General features: G+C 51.9%; 1 protein-coding gene across 1 annotated transcript; it reads left to right on the forward strand.

The window, feature by feature from the left end:
• The first annotated feature begins 689 nt into the window (after positions 1-689).
• Epha1 (EPH receptor A1) lies at positions 690-16,006 on the forward strand. The gene is made up of 18 exons (XM_076859823.2): positions 690-771; positions 1,805-1,872; positions 6,464-6,745; positions 8,151-8,553; positions 8,770-8,925; positions 9,242-9,589; positions 9,719-9,846; positions 10,075-10,225; positions 10,422-10,521; positions 10,751-10,809; positions 11,594-11,719; positions 12,569-12,754; positions 12,865-12,926; positions 13,027-13,233; positions 13,468-13,617; positions 13,888-14,081; positions 15,682-15,837; positions 15,928-16,006. Exons 1-18 carry the CDS (start codon positions 690-692, stop codon positions 16,004-16,006), a joined length of 2,937 nt encoding a protein of 978 aa, XP_076715938.2.
• The last annotated feature ends 361 nt before the right edge of the window (positions 16,007-16,367 follow it).

The following is a 16,367-nucleotide window of genomic DNA, read 5'->3' on the forward strand; positions in this document are numbered from 1 at the left end:
ACCGTCCTTGATCTGGCCAGCGCCTGCCTTTCTGCTCTGGCTCCCAGGACAATTTCTGTGCCCCAGCCGTCAAACAGGTCCATTCACCCCTCCTGAGCGCGCCTGGGGGTTCCTTGCCTTCAGGTCCTTTCGCTTGCTTTACCCAGACTCTGCCACAAGTGACACCAACTTCTCCCTGAGACAGCCCTAGTGCGCCCACTGTCTGGGCACGCTTCTTCTGACTGCCCCTCCGCTGCGCTACGGGTTGTACCGGCTGCATTGTTTTTATCTAAGCCTCCCGCACCGGAGGATGAAGGCGTGTCTCTCACCCCTCCCTTTCCCGGTGTCTATTACAGGTCTAGGGTCTACAGAAAAGTAGAGAAGGGAAAACGGGTGTAATTACAGCAGAAGTAGATTTAAATTCAAGGCTGGATCAAGACTGGGTCAGGGATAGAACTGGGAAAGGTTTAATTCCCGGTTCCAACCACTAGACGACGCCCGCAGCCTCATTCCGGTCAAGACGCCTCCAGGTTTTGAAGTTTATTACCTGTCTAACAAGTTTCCTTCCTCTCCTACTATCCCTTTAAGAAGGTGAACCAGGTGAGCCAGGGGCTCCGCCCCCCGCCCCCGCCCGGCCCTCCCGGCTCACCGAGTCCCTCGCGACCTGGCCCAGCGGTGGGGGCCGAGGTCCCAGGTCCCGGCCCGGCGCCATGGAGCGGCGCTGGCCCCTGGGGCTCGGGCTACTGCTGCTGCTCTGCGCCCCGCTGCCCCCGGGGGCGCGCGCCGAGGAAGGTACCGACCCCCGCCCTCGCCGCCCCCACCCCTCCGCGGTCGGCCGGCCTCTCCTGCAGGAGCCGGCATTCCTGAGAGGCCCTCCTTCCTGCGCCCCCTCCCGCTCCCTTGTTTTGCCAGGTCCGCGAGGCGATCGACTGGCCACGCCAGTCTTTGGTCTTTAACCCCATGCTCCAGCTGTCCCGCCTGTCCCGGGTCAATCACCCCCAGTCCTGCTGGCCAGCAGTCTTTGCCTGGGGGTGGAGAGGGAATTCCTGACTATTGCCAGGAAGCTGCATCCTGACCCCATCCTTCATGGGACCCTTCATTCCCAAGCCAGGGATCCCAACCTCAGGTGCCCAACCCAGAGATCGATGCCCACCGAAGTCCGAGATGGGAAGTTGCTTTTTGCCAGTCCAGGCCATGCAACAGAGGGACCTGCCATCCTGGGGAAGGGTTAGGCTCAGATAGAGAGATTCTCAGTTGTAGAGGCCAAATTTTGCACTTAAGGCATGCACACCCTTAATGAAGCTGCTCCCCACACTTCCCAAAATTGGAGCTGTGCTGGTACTCCCACCCACTACCCCCAGTTACAGGCCAGTGCAGGCCTTTGACAGAAGTTTAGAATCAGGTTTCCTACCCAGTAGTCCTTTTCCAGGGCCCACTAAGTATTCCCAAGGGCTTAGCACCGCCTGCCATCAACTCTGCAGCTCTACAGCAGATGGGTGTCCAGCCACACCAGCCCCGGATGACTGAGCCCTTGCAATTCTCTGGAGCTGCTCTTCCTCTTGCTTCCTGTCTTGGCTTTGGTTAAAGCTTCACACTCCAACCCTTGCCTGGCTCTGCCTTGCTCCCTTCACATTCTGAAGGAAAACAATGGAACCCCTGGAACTCTTAATTCCTCAGTCTTGGGCCCTTTTGCTCTAAGCCTCAGGATGTGGCAGCTGCTTGGAAGAGGATGTTGGAGCTTGGGGCTGGAGCTCCAGAGGAGGAATGTGGGATGCATGTACCTCTGCCCCCACAGATGACAGGCTCTTTTTTCCTCCACCTTCAGTCACTCTAATGGACACAAGCATGGCACAGGGAGAGTTGGGCTGGCTGCTGGATCCCCCAGAGGATGGGGTAAGTGTCGGGGAGGAAGGATCTGGGGTGCTTCAAGGCTGAAGGCCAATGGGAAATGGGGTGGAGAGGTGGGTGGAGGAACCAAAAAGAGCAGGAAAAACTGGAAGTGTCTCCTCCAGGAGGGGGAGGGGAGGCTGAGTCAGAGCCTCCTGAATGGGACATTGGGGGGAGGGTCAGTCTTCACCTCATGGGGAATGCCTCCTTGGCTGCTCCTCTCCCTTTTTGCTCCAGGGGCTAATTCTTGAGAGGACCAGAGTAGGAGATGAGCCCCCATTTCCAGGGAGACAATGACTGGCCATGTTGGGCATGGCCAAGGGCTGAGACCACAGCCTTGCCTGGGGAGGGACAGAAACACCCAAAAGCATCCTCTACCCAGCTCTGCTCTTTCCAGCAGGGTTGCATTGACAAAGCTTCAGGGAGTCAGGGACCATCCAAAAGTGTATTCTAAGTTATGTTTCTGGAGAGGAGAGCCAAAGCTTTCCTCAGATTCTTCAAGGGATCTTTGACTCCCTCGGATCTTCAAGCTGCTCCCCTCAAGGTCCCTGAGTCTTCCACTCTTCATACCCCGCAGGCAGGCTCCTCTACCCGAGGTATTACAGTCAGTGGAGGATGCAGGAGCCTGCACTAAGTCCATTCTTCCTTGTGTGTCCCTGTAACAGAGTGAGCAGAGGTCAGTTGTGGGTGGGTCCCAGAGAGCATATTAGGACATGAAGTCCAGAGAACACTCTTGCTGCTTCCCAACAGGGCTGGCCACAGCAGCACAGGAAGCTGCCTGAGCAGTTGGACACTCATGGGTCCTACACCCTGTTTCCTCAGTAGTGTCTTCCTTACTGTAGGACCTGAGATTTCAGTTCAGCCTGTTTTGGAGGTCAGGGTTACTTGCTTTTTTTCCTTCCTGGTATGAGGGTCCTGGTTCCATTTGCTGCTTTCCCAGAGTGGCCCATAATTAGAATTAATAAACTAAACCATAATGTAACCTCCAGGAGGGGCAGCGTGGGAAATCCTGGATTAAGCCAGCCCTAATAGGCGCCTTGTCTCATAAACCAGCTAATCACCTCACAATGATGGCTGCAGGTCTATCTGCTGGCTCCTATGGGCCTTGATGTGCCCCTGCCACCTCCACCCAAAATAACTCTCCTCTAATTGGACTGGAATGGGAACAAGGCCCCTTTCTCAGCCTCACAGAGAAAACAGTATTGCATTAGGAGGGCAAGAAGACAACCAGCAGTCACGTGCTTCCATTCTCCTCTGTCCCCTCCATCTTCCCAAAACACATGCACACACACTCAACATCAGGATCCCCAGAGTGCACCCATGACCCAGCCAGCAGTGCCTGAGTGGTAAGTGATAGGATCCTTAGTGCTGTTCCTGGCTGGCTGGTTCTCCCCCATCTGTCACTGCTGGAATAGGGAGAGGCAGATCGCAGCTGGGAACATCTGCTTCTCCAGGCTCCAGCTACAGCCCTGGCAATCTGGCTAATGAGCTGCACATGAACCACCCACCAACCCGTCCACCTGCCCTGCCCAGTGCCCTTCACTGGGGCTCCCATCTGGGCTTCCTCAGTCACCCATGAGGTGCCTTTGCATTCCAGCCCCCTTCCTCTCAGACAACCCTTGCTAACTGTGCACTCTCTAACATAATGCAGAAAGATGTGCCTCACAGCAGCTTATAACTCTGCCCCACCCCTTTAACAATTCTTAATTCATGATGCTTTTTCTTGTCTTTTCCCAGAGCTGAGAGTAGGCACAAAAGCCCACGTACTGCAGTGGAGTAAAACCAGGGAAAGGGAACTTTCTTAGGGCCTCTGTTTCTTCTTTATCAAATTACAAGGTAGAATCCAAAATATCAATGGACTGCTTCTTTCTTAAGTTCATCTGGCACAGAAAATACTTAAGAATAACAGCATATTTTTTGAAGAAGAATAAAATGGGAATTGTCCTACCAGCAGATTTCAGAACAGCAACAATAATTAAAACAGATGGCTTGACAAAAATGCTCAGGCCAATGGAAAAGAATGGAAAGTCCAAAAAACAAACACACATATCTTTTAATGTGGATGACATTGGAATTGGAAATCAATGTGGAAAGTATTGTAAGGGACAGGAAAACTTTCTACCCTCTAAAATTTCTATAAGTGAGCCGTTGGAATAGATAGTAATGGGAGAAACCGTATTTTAACTAACCTTCATACACACAGGAAGTCCACAAAATATGAGACTGGAGAAAGGGTCAGATGACTGATGCATGCACACAATCCTGAGCTGAAGAAAGGAACTGGGGGTGAGAGGCAGCAACCTGCACTCAGATCACAAGCGGAGAGGGTGAACAAAGGCTGTCCTGCTGTGCAGGTACAGAGCCTTCTCCTGTATTAGAAGTTATCTCAAAGCAGTTCTCTTCCTGGTATAGATACCTTACTAATGTAGATTTCCTTCAGACATGTAAATTTCCTTTTACCAAAGGCCAGTTAATTCTGTATCTACAGTTTCTCAGAATATGCGAGAGAACTATGTTTTGTGGACGTATGTGTTGAGTCCATCAAATATCAAAAGTATTGATGACTAATTATTAAATTGACCATTGGATGCCTGTGATTTCAAAGAAGAAAAGAAAGTAGACACCTCTTCACTTAACACCATGTATACACACACACACACACACACATAAATGAGCATATAAATTCTAGGGAGATTAAAATCTAAACCTAAAAATCAAACACACATAAAATTTAAGAGAAAAAGATAGAAGATTTTTATAATTTAGGGATGAGACTCTCAAGCAAAATACACAACACAAAAAAATCATGATGTTATTATGTAAAAATTAAAAATATATAGCCACATTAAAGATATCATTAACAAAGAAGTGGTATGGCAGAAAACATTTGAAACACACATAATCAAGCAAATGATTAATACTGATATTATGTTAAAAAAAAAAACCTCATCCAAATGAATAATCAAATGTTAATAATAGAACATCAGGCAAAGGTGCATTCCTGTAATTCCAGAGACTTGGGTAGCTGAGGCAGGTGAATCACAAATTCAAAGTCAGCCTCAGCAATTTAGCAAGACCCTGTCTCAAAATAAGGTATGAAAAGGTCTGGGAATGTAGCTCAGAGTGTCCCTGGGTTCAATCCCTAGTACCTTATCTCTCTCTGTCTCTCTCTCTCTCTCTCTCTCTCTCTCTCTCACACACACACACACACACACACACACACACACACATACACACAAATAAAAAATTTAAAAAAAAATAAACAGGTAAAGATTCTGAAAACATAATTACAAACTGGGCACATACCTGTAATCTCAGCAGCTTGGGAAGCTGAGGCAAGAGGATCTCGAGTTCAAAGCCAGCCTCAGCAATTTAGAGAGACCCTAAGCAACTCAGTGAGACCCTGTCTCTAAATAAACTACAAAATAGGGCTGAGGATGAGGCTCAGTGGTCAAGTGCCCCTGAGTTCGATCCCCATTACCCCCCTCAAAAAAAAAAAAAAACAACACATAATTGCACATAACACAAATAGCCAATGAACAGAAGAGAAACACATAGCCTCCTCTTCAATGAAATATAAATTAAATTAGCAAGAAGCACCATCAAAAGCAATGTGAAAAGTTTTACTCAGAATTATTAGGCTAGGCCACCTCTGGGGATGAGGGTGGAAGGATTGGAGGACTTTCTTTATTTTGTGTATGTTTTTATTCCTTGGTGTTATATAATAAGCACATAGAGGCACGATAATTAGGAGAATAAACCCAGCCAGCTGCAGTGGTGCAGGGCTGTAATCCCAGTGACTGAGGAGGCTGAGGCAGGAGGATGGCCAGCATGGGCAATGTAGTGAGACTTTGTCTCAAAAGAAAACTAAGGAAAAAACTAAGGGTGTAGCTCAGTGGTAATGAACTTCCCCAGGATACACAAGGTCCTGAGTTCAGCCTCTAGTACGGGAAAAATAAACTCTGGAGCTTGAAGTCCCTGGCTTCATGTCCAAACTCGGCAAGTGAGCAAGTCACTCAGCCACTGGGCTTTGGTGGGCCTTACATCCACATGGAAAGGGCTTCTTTCATACTGGGCATTATTATTGCTAGGCGTAAAATGTCTTTTAAAGTAAAGGAAGTTAAGGGGGTAGACTAGATGGTTCCTGGGAGCACAGCCCACTTTCCCAATTGACTTTGATAATGGCTGTAACTGGAAGGAATATTGGATAAGGTGAGATTCCCCTATTAGACCATTCTGTACTTGTTTTTGTCCTCCAAGAGCATAGGGGTTTTACTTCTTTGAAAAACAAGTCTCCTCTTTGAACAAATGAATAGAAAGGGTTTGTGAATAAGCTTTGCCTTTAGGGTACCTGATAGCTCTGCTGATCAAATAGGTAAAAGTTGGTGCTCACACTCTGGTAGTTTGAGTAGGCTGACTGAAGGGGCCAGGACTGGCCAGGAATTACTATCCAAGTAATTCATAGCTTTCAACATTAAGCCTACTCTGCTTTGGCCCAGCAGTCAGGTTAGGCCCGTTAAGAAGTATGAACCTGGACCCTTGACACCAGCTTCCTCCTTGTCCACTCTGGTCCCTGACTCTGATTCTCTTCTCACAGTGGAGTGAGGTGCAACAGATGCTGAACGGGACACCCCTGTACATGTACCAGGACTGCCCACTGCAGGAGGGTGGAGACACTGAACACTGGCTTCGTTCCAACTGGATCTACCGAGGGGAGGAGGCTTCGCAGGTCCACGTAGAGCTGCAGTTCACCGTGCGTGACTGCAAGAGTTTCCCTGGAGGAGCTGGGCCTCTGGGCTGCAAGGAGACCTTCAACCTTCTGTACATGGAGAGTGACCAGGACGTGGGCATCCAGCTCCGACGGCCCTTGTTCCAAAAGGTACTGCTTCCCCTCCATGCCATCTTGGTCCTGGCACTGATCCCTGCCTGGCTCCTTACCATGACCCTGCTCAGCTAAGAACAAACAGAAGGTGACAGAGACAACAAGAGAGTGCAGGCATAGAATAATGAAAAGAATGTGGGACTGCAAACCAAAAAGGCTGGATTTGAAGACCTCTTTGCTGTGCCTGTTAACCTCTCTGAGCTTTAATTTCCTCATCATAAAATAGTGATTGTAATGGGGTCAGCCTTATCTATTTTAGAGTCTTTCAATTGCATCCAGTAAGAAAACAGGATGCCACAGTAGAAGAGGGAAATGTAGTGCTGAGGTTTTAGAAATTTCTATCTATCCTTGATGCTTGTCTTCCTAACACCCCAAAAAATATAGCTAGAATTTTGTAACAGGACATTTCCCTACCTGTGATCTCTCAATACCATTCCTTTCTTTCCCACTCAGGAAGTATAGTGAATGTAAAAGAGTAAGGAGCATATTATTTTTTTAATTAGTTGTTAATGGACCTTTACTTTATTTATTTGTATGTGTATGTGGTGCTGAGAATCAAACCCGTGCCTCACGCATGCTAGGCAAGTGCTCTACCACTGAGCCACAACCCCTGCCCAAGGAGCATATATTATGGGATGTGCTCTCATTGCTTTCCAAAGAGCATGTTGTAAAATTTATTATTAACAATAAATTAGTCCTGACACGCTCTATAACTGATCACCACATAGGCACCAGGACTGGGTGCCACCTCCCAGTGGTGGAAATTTTACGGACAGTACAGTCCTACTTGCTGGGTTCCAGTCCTAGCCCCATCATCATGTCATAGCTAGGTGATCTCATACAAGGTCTCTAATTTCTTTTAGTCTTAGTTTCCTCATCTGTTAAGTAGAGATGATAAGACATCATAGGGTGATTGCATGGGCTGGATAATAATATAACACATTCAAAATACTTAATGAGGTTCCTCACACAGAATAAGTCCTTCCAACATGATTGAGTAAATTGTAAAGTACAGGTTGAGTATCCCCTGTCTGAAATGCTTGGGATCAAAAGTGTTTCAGATTTCAGGGTTTTTTGCACTTTGGAGTATTTGTGAATATCTAATGAGTCGTCTGGGAATGGGACCCTGTTCTAAACATGAAATTCATATGTCATTCATGCCTTCTATACACAACTTGAAGGTAATTTTATGCAATGTTTTTAGTGTGCCTGTACCTTGACTGTGACCTGTCACAAGGTTAGGTATGGAATTTTTCCATTTGTGGCATCATATAGATCCTCAAAACGTTTCGTGTTTGGGAACATTTCGGATTTTGGATTTCCAGGTTAGGGATGCTCTCCCGTTCTGTGGGATGAAGCATGGCTCTGCTGTCACTGCCTCTCCTCTCACCCTTCCTCCCAGGTAACCACGGTGGCTGCAGACCAGAGCTTCACCATTCGAGACCTTGCATCTGGCGCTGTGAAGCTGAACGTCGAGCGCTGCTCTTTGGGCCGCCTGACTCGCCGCGGCCTCTACCTTGCTTTCCACAACCCTGGTGCTTGTGTGGCCTTGGTGTCTGTGCGGGTGTTCTACCAGCGCTGTCCTGAGGCTGTGCATGGCTTGGCCCAATTCCCTGACACTCTCCCTGGTCCTGGTGGGTTGGTAGAAGTGGCAGGGACCTGCCTACCCCACTCACAGGCCAGCTCTGGGCCTTCGGGCGTGCCCCGCATGCACTGCAGCCCCGATGGCGAGTGGTTGGTGCCAGTGGGCAGGTGTCACTGCGAGCCTGGCTACGAGGAAGGCAGCAGTGGTGTGGAATGCACTGGTAAGGAAGGACATGGTGAGAATCCTCAAGGGCCACTGGGAGGGCCTCCTGGGTGCCAAGGCAGGGAAGGAAACCAGTGCTCCATCCAGTGACTTTCAGCCTAAGAGCCCTGGGGACACATTTGCAGAGGTGTTTCCAGTATAAGGGATTGGAGTGGAGAGAGGGGTGCCTTTAGTTCTACATTAGGAAACTGACTCCACTTCATCCTCTCTCCAGCCTGCCCTAAGGGCTCCTACCGGACCGACATGGACACACCCCATTGTCTCAAGTGCCCCCTGCACAGCACAGCCCCATCTGAGGGGGCCACCATCTGTACCTGTGAGAACGGCCATTACCGAGCCCCTGGGGAGGACTCCCAGGTGGCATGCACACGTGAGTCCATGGGGCAGGGCACAGTCGGCTGGGAGGAGACCTTTGACCTCTGCTGAGCCCTTGTTTGAATCAGAATTTTCTAGAGCTTATCAGATTTTGGAGACTGCCAGGATGACAGGCGCTTGCTTTAGCCCCTCCCCTGTCCCCTGCTTTCCCTGGGAAAACACAGAAATGTGCTTCTGTCACTTTCTCTTCAGTAGAAGTCAAGTCTCTCTCTACGAAGGCTTTGGAGGACTTTGGGAATTGCGGTGGGGGTGGGAGTCAGCAGCTTGGGTGAGAGCAGAGCTGGCACCTACAGATGGCTCTTCTCCCACAGGTCCCCCATCAGCTCCACAAAACCTGAGCTTCTCTGCATCGGGGACTCGGCTCTCCCTGCATTGGGAACCCCCAACAGATATGGGAGGACGCCAAGACGTCACATACAGTGTGGAATGTTTGCAGTGTCAGGGTCCAGCACAGGATAGGGGTCCCTGTCAGCCCTGTGGGACGGGCGTGCACTTCTCCCCTAGTGCCAAGGGGCTCACCACGCCTACTGTGCAAGTCGATGGCCTTGAACCCAATGCCAACTATACCTTCAACATCAAATCCCAAAACGGAGTGTCAGGGCTGGGCAGCTCCCACCCGCCCACTGGTGCCTCCCTCAGCATCAACATGGGGCATGCAGGTGAGGCACCTGGAGCAAACAGAGGACCTAGGACCACAGGCATGAGGGAGGGGGAGGAAGCAGTTGAAATGCTACTTAAGTTATTCCCTCTTTCCTTCCAAATCCATGTCTATCCCTCCGGACTGTCAGAGTCACTCTCGGGCCTGTCTTTGAGGCTGGTGAAGAAAGAACCAAGGCAGCTGGAGCTGACCTGGGCAGGGTCCCGGCCCCGCAGTCCTGGGGGCAACCTGAGCTATGAGCTGCATGTGCTGAACCAGGTCAGGATGCTGCTGGGAGATGGCCTCCGGTGTCCTTGCCTGGGCACACCCCAACGTTCCTAGCCCAGAGTGTGGGATGGGGAAACCACCCACAGCCAACTGTGACTTTCTCAGGACAAACCTTCAGAGAGCTCTGTGCTTACCTTGCCAGTTAGCCTCTCCCCACATGTTCCAACACTTCCAGGGGCTGGCTCAGCACAGCCCATTTGACACGAGTCTCACCCGCAGGATGAAGAATGGCACCAGATGGTTCTAGAACCCAGGGTCTTGCTGACAAAACTGCAGCCAGATACCACGTACATCGTCAGAGTTCGAATGCTGACCCCATTGGGCCCTGGCCCTTTCTCCCCTGACCATGAGTTTCGGACAAGCCCGCCAGGTGGGTTCTCTCTTGTTCTGCCCCAGACACATCCCCCTGTCATCCCATAGAAGCACCTCTGCTCCTATTCCTCTTCCCTACACACCCCATCTCCCTGGTGTGGGGAACAGACACATACCACATATTAACTGCCTTTTAATTCCCATCACCCCGGTGAACTCTGAACGCCGGACTTCTTCGCCATCTGTGTCTACAGTTTCCAGGAGCCTGACTGGAGGAGAGATTGTGGCCATCATCTTTGGGTTGCTGCTTGTTGTAGCTCTGCTGATTGGGATTCTTCACGTCTTCCATTCAAGGTGCTGGCTCTTGCCTCTTCCCTGCTCACCCATCCTGGGTCCCTGTGTCTGGTCAGAAGCCCTGACTATAGCCCCGATGACCCTCCCATCCTCTAGCTCCAAAGCTCAAGGTGGCCCCACTCCCATCCTGCACACCCAGCCCCTGTTGTTTCTGGGGTAAATTCAGCCAGAGCCCATTGGGCCACCCACGTGGTCCTGGGACCCTGAAGGAGCTGCTCCACTCCCACAGGAGAGTCCAGCGACAACGGCAGCAGAGGCATCGGGACCGCCGCACCGATGTGGATCGAGGTGAGCCAGCAGTACCCATGCATGCTGGTGTGTGTGTGTGTGTGTGTGTGTGTGTGTGTGGCCACTGGGACGCAAACAAGGGACCCACATCTGCCAGGTCAGCTTGGGGCGTGCAAGTGGGGTTTATTGTCCCTAGGGCTCTCGTGTTTTGCCACCTAATTAACGTTGGTTAATTAACTCTGCCCAGATGGTCCATGGCGGCTCGGGTGCAGTTAGCTGCTGGCACTGGTGCTGCTGCACTGCCGCGCCGGGCCTTGAGCCTTCCCCACGATGGTGGCCAGGTCTGTAGGCGGAGACCAATGCCAGTCAGGCGGGGGATTGGGGTCCTCTGAGGCATGTGGGCTTCCTGCTTGTCACCTCATTAGGTGGCCTTGCCAAAGGGAAATCTGTGGTCCATCCAAGTGGCTGGAGTGGGAGGAAGGCTTCATCTGGGAATGAATGAGGTGTGGAGGGGCCTGGGGTCTGAGGCCAGGTCATGAGCCATAGGAAGATTGGGTAACAAATTGGCAGCACATTCGCTGTCCAGGCTTGGGTCCTGACCCCTGCTGTGGACCCTGAGGAGTGAAGAGAGGGGCTTGGAGGTAGACCGGAAGAAGAAAGGCTAGGCCAGGCAGACTTCATTGCTACGAATAGACTGTCCTCCACTTGAGCCAGGGCTCACCTCGGGCAGCAGAGAAGTGTGGGATGAGTGGGCTCAGTTGTCAGCCCCTTCCTCCTCACCCCCTCCATACTCCCAAGCCCTGAAGGGGACGCTGCTATTGCTGAGCCCCCTGTCCTCCCACAGAGGACAAGCTGTGGCTGAAGCCCTACGTGGACCTCCAGGCCTATGAGGACCCTGCGCAGGGAGCCCTGGACTTCACTCAGGAGCTTGATCCAGCCTGGCTGATGGTGGACACTGTCATAGGAGAAGGTGAGTCCTGCTGTGTCCCACAGCTGGTCCCCTCCGTGTGGTAGCACAGAGCTGCCAGCAGGCCGCTTCCTTCGGGCCTTCCCTGGGGACCCCAAGCTGGCCTCTCCTCTGGTCCCAGAGTTCCCAGATGAGTTCACACTCGCTCTGCCCTGTGTCCGATCTGAGCTGCTGCATTCATGTCAGAACCCCATGTCAGGAGCCTTGGAGCCGACCTCCCTTGCTGCACACTTTGCTCTGCACACTTTGTGAGTTTTCTGATAAGCAAATCCTCTCTGCCCACAGAGGTGTTGCCATCTAGGGCTCAGGCTGTTCTCAGACGGTTCCCAAAAGTGGGAGAGATTCAGAGCCTCCCAGCGCTCCACCCCATCAGGGGCCCAGTGTCCTTGGGCTGCCCTGATCCTGTAGGTCACCAGAGGAAATGGATCTGAGCAGAGAACAAAGCTTGGCAGTGTCCTTGCCAGTTGTGCAGCCAAGCCAGCTGAGCCGTGACCAGGGAGCTCATGGGAAAAGGCAGCAAGGATCAGCCTCCCCCCGCCACTCGGGCCTGCTCTTGACAAACACAGCAGCCCCACAGCACAGGGCCCATTTCCCCGGCATTTAGTGAGCACCTACCACAAGCCAAGTAGTGCACTAACACCAGAAGACAGTGGGACCAGGTAGCGGAGATCCGCGCTGGCTCCAGATTGTCCCTTCCCTAGGAGAGAAAGACTAATCCCTGACCCAGGAGGTGCACTCCACATTTCTGTGCCCCCAGAGAAGGAGAGGGCCAGGGGTCAGGAAGGGGTCACTGCCTGACCCTGGGGCAGCCTGACAGTGCCCGAGACCACAACCTTGTTTTGTTTCCACCAGGAGAGTTTGGGGAAGTATATCGAGGAACTCTGAGGCTCCCCAGCCAGGACTGCAAGACTGTGGCCATTAAGACCTTGAAAGACACGTCCCCAGATGGCCAGTGGTGGCACTTCCTTCGAGAGGCGACTATCATGGGCCAGTTCAACCACCCACATATTCTGCATCTGGAGGGCGTCATCACAAAGAGTATGAGCAGGGGGCCGGGGGAAGGAGGGAGTAACACCACCAGCAGTGGAGGGTGTGCTACCAAGGGCAGGAAGCCTGGCTCTGGGGTGACGGCATGCGCTCTGTCTCAGGAAAGCCCATCATGATCATCACCGAGTTCATGGAGAACGGAGCCCTGGATGCCTTCCTGAAGGTGAGGAAGGTGGAGGACCAGCTGGGGAGGGGGATATACCATGGAGCCCTGAGCCTTGGGAAGGGAGGTCCTGCTCACCCCCCAACTCACCCACTCGCAGGAACGGGAGGACCAGCTGGCCCCTGGGCAGCTGGTGGCCATGCTGCAGGGCATAGCAGCTGGCATGAACTACCTCAGTGACCACAATTATGTCCATCGGGACCTGGCTGCCAGGAACATCTTGGTGAGTCAGAACCTGTGCTGCAAGGTGTCTGACTTCGGCCTGACCCGCCTCCTGGACGATTTTGATGGTACCTATGAAACACAGGTTAGAGACAAGTATGCACTGTGTACATGTCCATATTCACCATCACCCTTCAACCATACAGTCACACCTGTAGAGTTACAAGTATCTGTGCTCCTGAGACACAATAACCTTCTATCCCCATCCCACATGTCTTTTTTTTTTTGGGGGGGGGGTGTTATTGTTATCGCTTGTTGTTGTTTTTCACCCCTGTTCATGCCCTAAAGCACATCACTTTTCTGTCCCATGCCTTCCTAGGGTGGAAAGATCCCCATCCGCTGGACAGCCCCTGAAGCCATTGCCCATCGGATCTTCACCACGGCAAGTGACGTGTGGAGTTTTGGGATTGTGATGTGGGAGGTGCTGAGCTTTGGTGACAAGCCCTATGGGGAGATGAGCAATCAGGAGGTGAGTCTGGAACATTCTTCCCCATGTCACCCCTGCTTCACATCGCTTGTCCCCTCTCAAATCCCTCCCATGGTCCTTTCTTGCAAATATTTTCCTAACCCCAGTTTCTCTCTGGTCCCTTTACATCACAACATGTTCTCTACTATTCCCAACCTGGTCAGGATTGCTTTGAGGCTATATATTGCAATGATCTTGTGTGAGCACAGTTTGGTCCTAGGCCTGCAGGTCAGCTTCCTGCCCTAGGGCTGTCCTCCCTGTTTCCTGCTACAGGTAATGAAGAGCATTGAGGATGGGTACCGGCTGCCCCCTCCTGTGGACTGCCCTGCCCCTCTATATGAACTCATGAAGAACTGCTGGGCATATGATCGTGCCCGTCGGCCCCACTTCCTCCAGCTGCGGGCACATCTGGAACAACTGCTTGCCAACCCTCACTCCCTGAGGACCATTGCCAACTTTGACCCCAGGTAACCATGCTGGGAAAGGACAGGTGAACTCAAAGGGCAGATCTGGAAGGACAGAAATGGGCCCTCCACTACATCCACCAAGTGTTGGCCCCTGAGGAGCTCTGGACAGAGTCCAGCATGGGAGGCAGGATTCATTGAGGAGAGCCCACCCTGATGAGATAAGATCCCAAACTCCATGGTATTTTGATTGAAGATGGGAAACAAGCACACTGAAGTGGAATGCACATGGAAAATTTAGAAAGGTACAACTTAAAGAGGTCTGCACACAATTACCAAGCCCACAGAAAATCACAGCCTGACCCCAATTCCCTGCCTTTACCTAGAACCCTTCCTGCAACCATCTCTCCCTGTCTGACTATATTGCATTATGGCCAAAGCCACATCTCTGGGGAGCTTCTGTGGCCCCGTCTGAGAATTGGATACATCCCCTTCCTCACAGAAATATCCTGCATGTGGAGGAAAGGTTCATACATTTGATCCATTTTGGAGCACCAAATGGGTCCATTTTGGAGCACCATTTCGGAGCACTTGCTGGACAGTGGAGACAAAGCAGGGCTTATGGTTCTGGTGCCCCGAGGGAGCTTGAGCAACTAGGTTGAGATGGGACTGGCAGGCACAGCCTTGGAGTCTGGGGAGGCCTTGTGACCACTGGGACAATCTGAGGGTCCAGGGAGCTGAAGACCAGAAGACTGCAGCTATTGCAGGATGACAGCAGCATCCAGCTCAGAGACAGCCACCGTGAAGCTGGGGAGGCAGCTGGGGTCAGTGCCAGGAACCGACCCTCTGGGAAGGTTGGACTTCCTCAGTGCAGAGAACTGTGCTGAGACTAGTTTTTCAAAACCATCCATGAGAGAGATAGGGTCAAAAATGTACTTTACCAAGAACATGGCTAGAATGTGGAGAAAGAAGTGGTGGGAGGGGTTAAGGTAGGGGAGGAGCTGGGCCAGGCCAGGCTGTACTCCCAGTGCTTTATCAGTGAACCAGCCTGGCATATTGCCCTCTGCATCAAACCACCATATATAACCTTGTTTCTGGGCGAAAAAGTGTTCCAAGTTCCAACTTTTGAAACTGTCTTTTGGAGCACGGTTCCCTCATACGCTAGAGACTGCATGTGCTAATCTTTCTGGAATGTTGGACGTTTCTCCCCCAGCAGATTTACTTTGCTAATGGTTTTTGGCTCTGGCTGGCTTTAGTACAGGAACACTCATTGTATTGTGGGTGTCAGAGCGCAACAATAGGTGGCAAAGTATGGGTTGTTCCTAGGACTCAAGCAGCCACCCTGGAAAAAGGTGGGACCACACCCACCACAGGGCCCCTGCTCTCCTGCCCCCCACTTCCTCTCGGTTCATGCCTGAATCAGCATCCAGGCAAGTGCCCAAACAGACTGGTTGGGGTCCCCTTCTGTCAGGGACTCCCAGGGCAGCTACTTTCCTCCATCAGTCAGCTGCCCACAGCAGGAAACAGCCCAGGATGTGGATTCAGACAATGGCCGACTAAACCACCAAGCCCAGATATCTCTGCACCCACCCGCTGCAATGCGGAGGCCCACTCCAACCAGCCCCTGAACCCTCAGGAACTGACTCAGTCTGATATTCCACAGGGTGACACTCCGCTTGCCCAGCCTGAGCGGCTCGGACGGGATTCCTTATCGAAGCGTGGCTGAGTGGCTGGAGTCCATCCGTATGAAGCGCTACATTCTGCACTTCCGCTCAGCTGGGCTGGACACCATGGAGTGTGTGCTGGAGCTGACGGCCGAGTACGGACACTGGCGCAAGGGGTGGCCTGGGCACAGGGTGGCAGCTGGGGGCTGGGCCACCAGGCTCAATGCCTCGCTTCTCTTCCACAGGGACCTGACGCAGATGGGAATCACACTGCCGGGGCACCAGAAGCGCATTCTTTGCAGTATTCAGGGATTTAAAGACTGAGTGGCCACCAAGAGGACACCTCAGCCCTCTCCTTCCACTGTTCTCAGGACAGGCCGCCAGGGTCACTGCCTGGGCCCTTCCTAAACCTACGATACGTAGGCTGTTGGTGCTGCTCCTGCCCTCTCTTCCAGGACTCTGTCTCTGGACTCAGGAGCCTCCTTGTTTCAAAAGGGAGGTCGGGGGGGGGGGGTAGAGGTGAAATGACAGCTGGGCTGGGGGAGGGTTTAATATGTATACAGACATACACACATATATATATTTTTGTAAATAAACAGGAACTGGGTTTTCATCCCTATTCCGAATCTTTTCATCTTCATCTCCCATCAAACCCGGACAGTTGTAGGCACTATGAAAGAGTCCA

Source organism: Callospermophilus lateralis, chromosome 1 (genome assembly GCF_048772815.1).
Source record: "Callospermophilus lateralis isolate mCalLat2 chromosome 1, mCalLat2.hap1, whole genome shotgun sequence".
NCBI lineage: Eukaryota > Metazoa > Chordata > Mammalia > Rodentia > Sciuridae > Callospermophilus > Callospermophilus lateralis.

What these genes read in the sequence shown, in the direction of transcription:
- Epha1 (XM_076859823.2), top strand. Translation starts at nt 690, where the DNA reads ATGGAGCGGCGCTGGCCCCTGGGGCTCGGGCTACTGCTGCTGCTCTGC. An exon ending in GGGGGCGCGCGCCGAGGAAG is followed by an intron (nt 772 to 1,804) that starts GTACCGACCCCC and finishes CTCCACCTTCAG; the next exon opens with TCACTCTAATGGACACAAGC. An exon ending in ATTGCCAACTTTGACCCCAG is followed by an intron (nt 14,082 to 15,681) that starts GTAACCATGCTG and finishes GATATTCCACAG; the next exon opens with GGTGACACTCCGCTTGCCCA.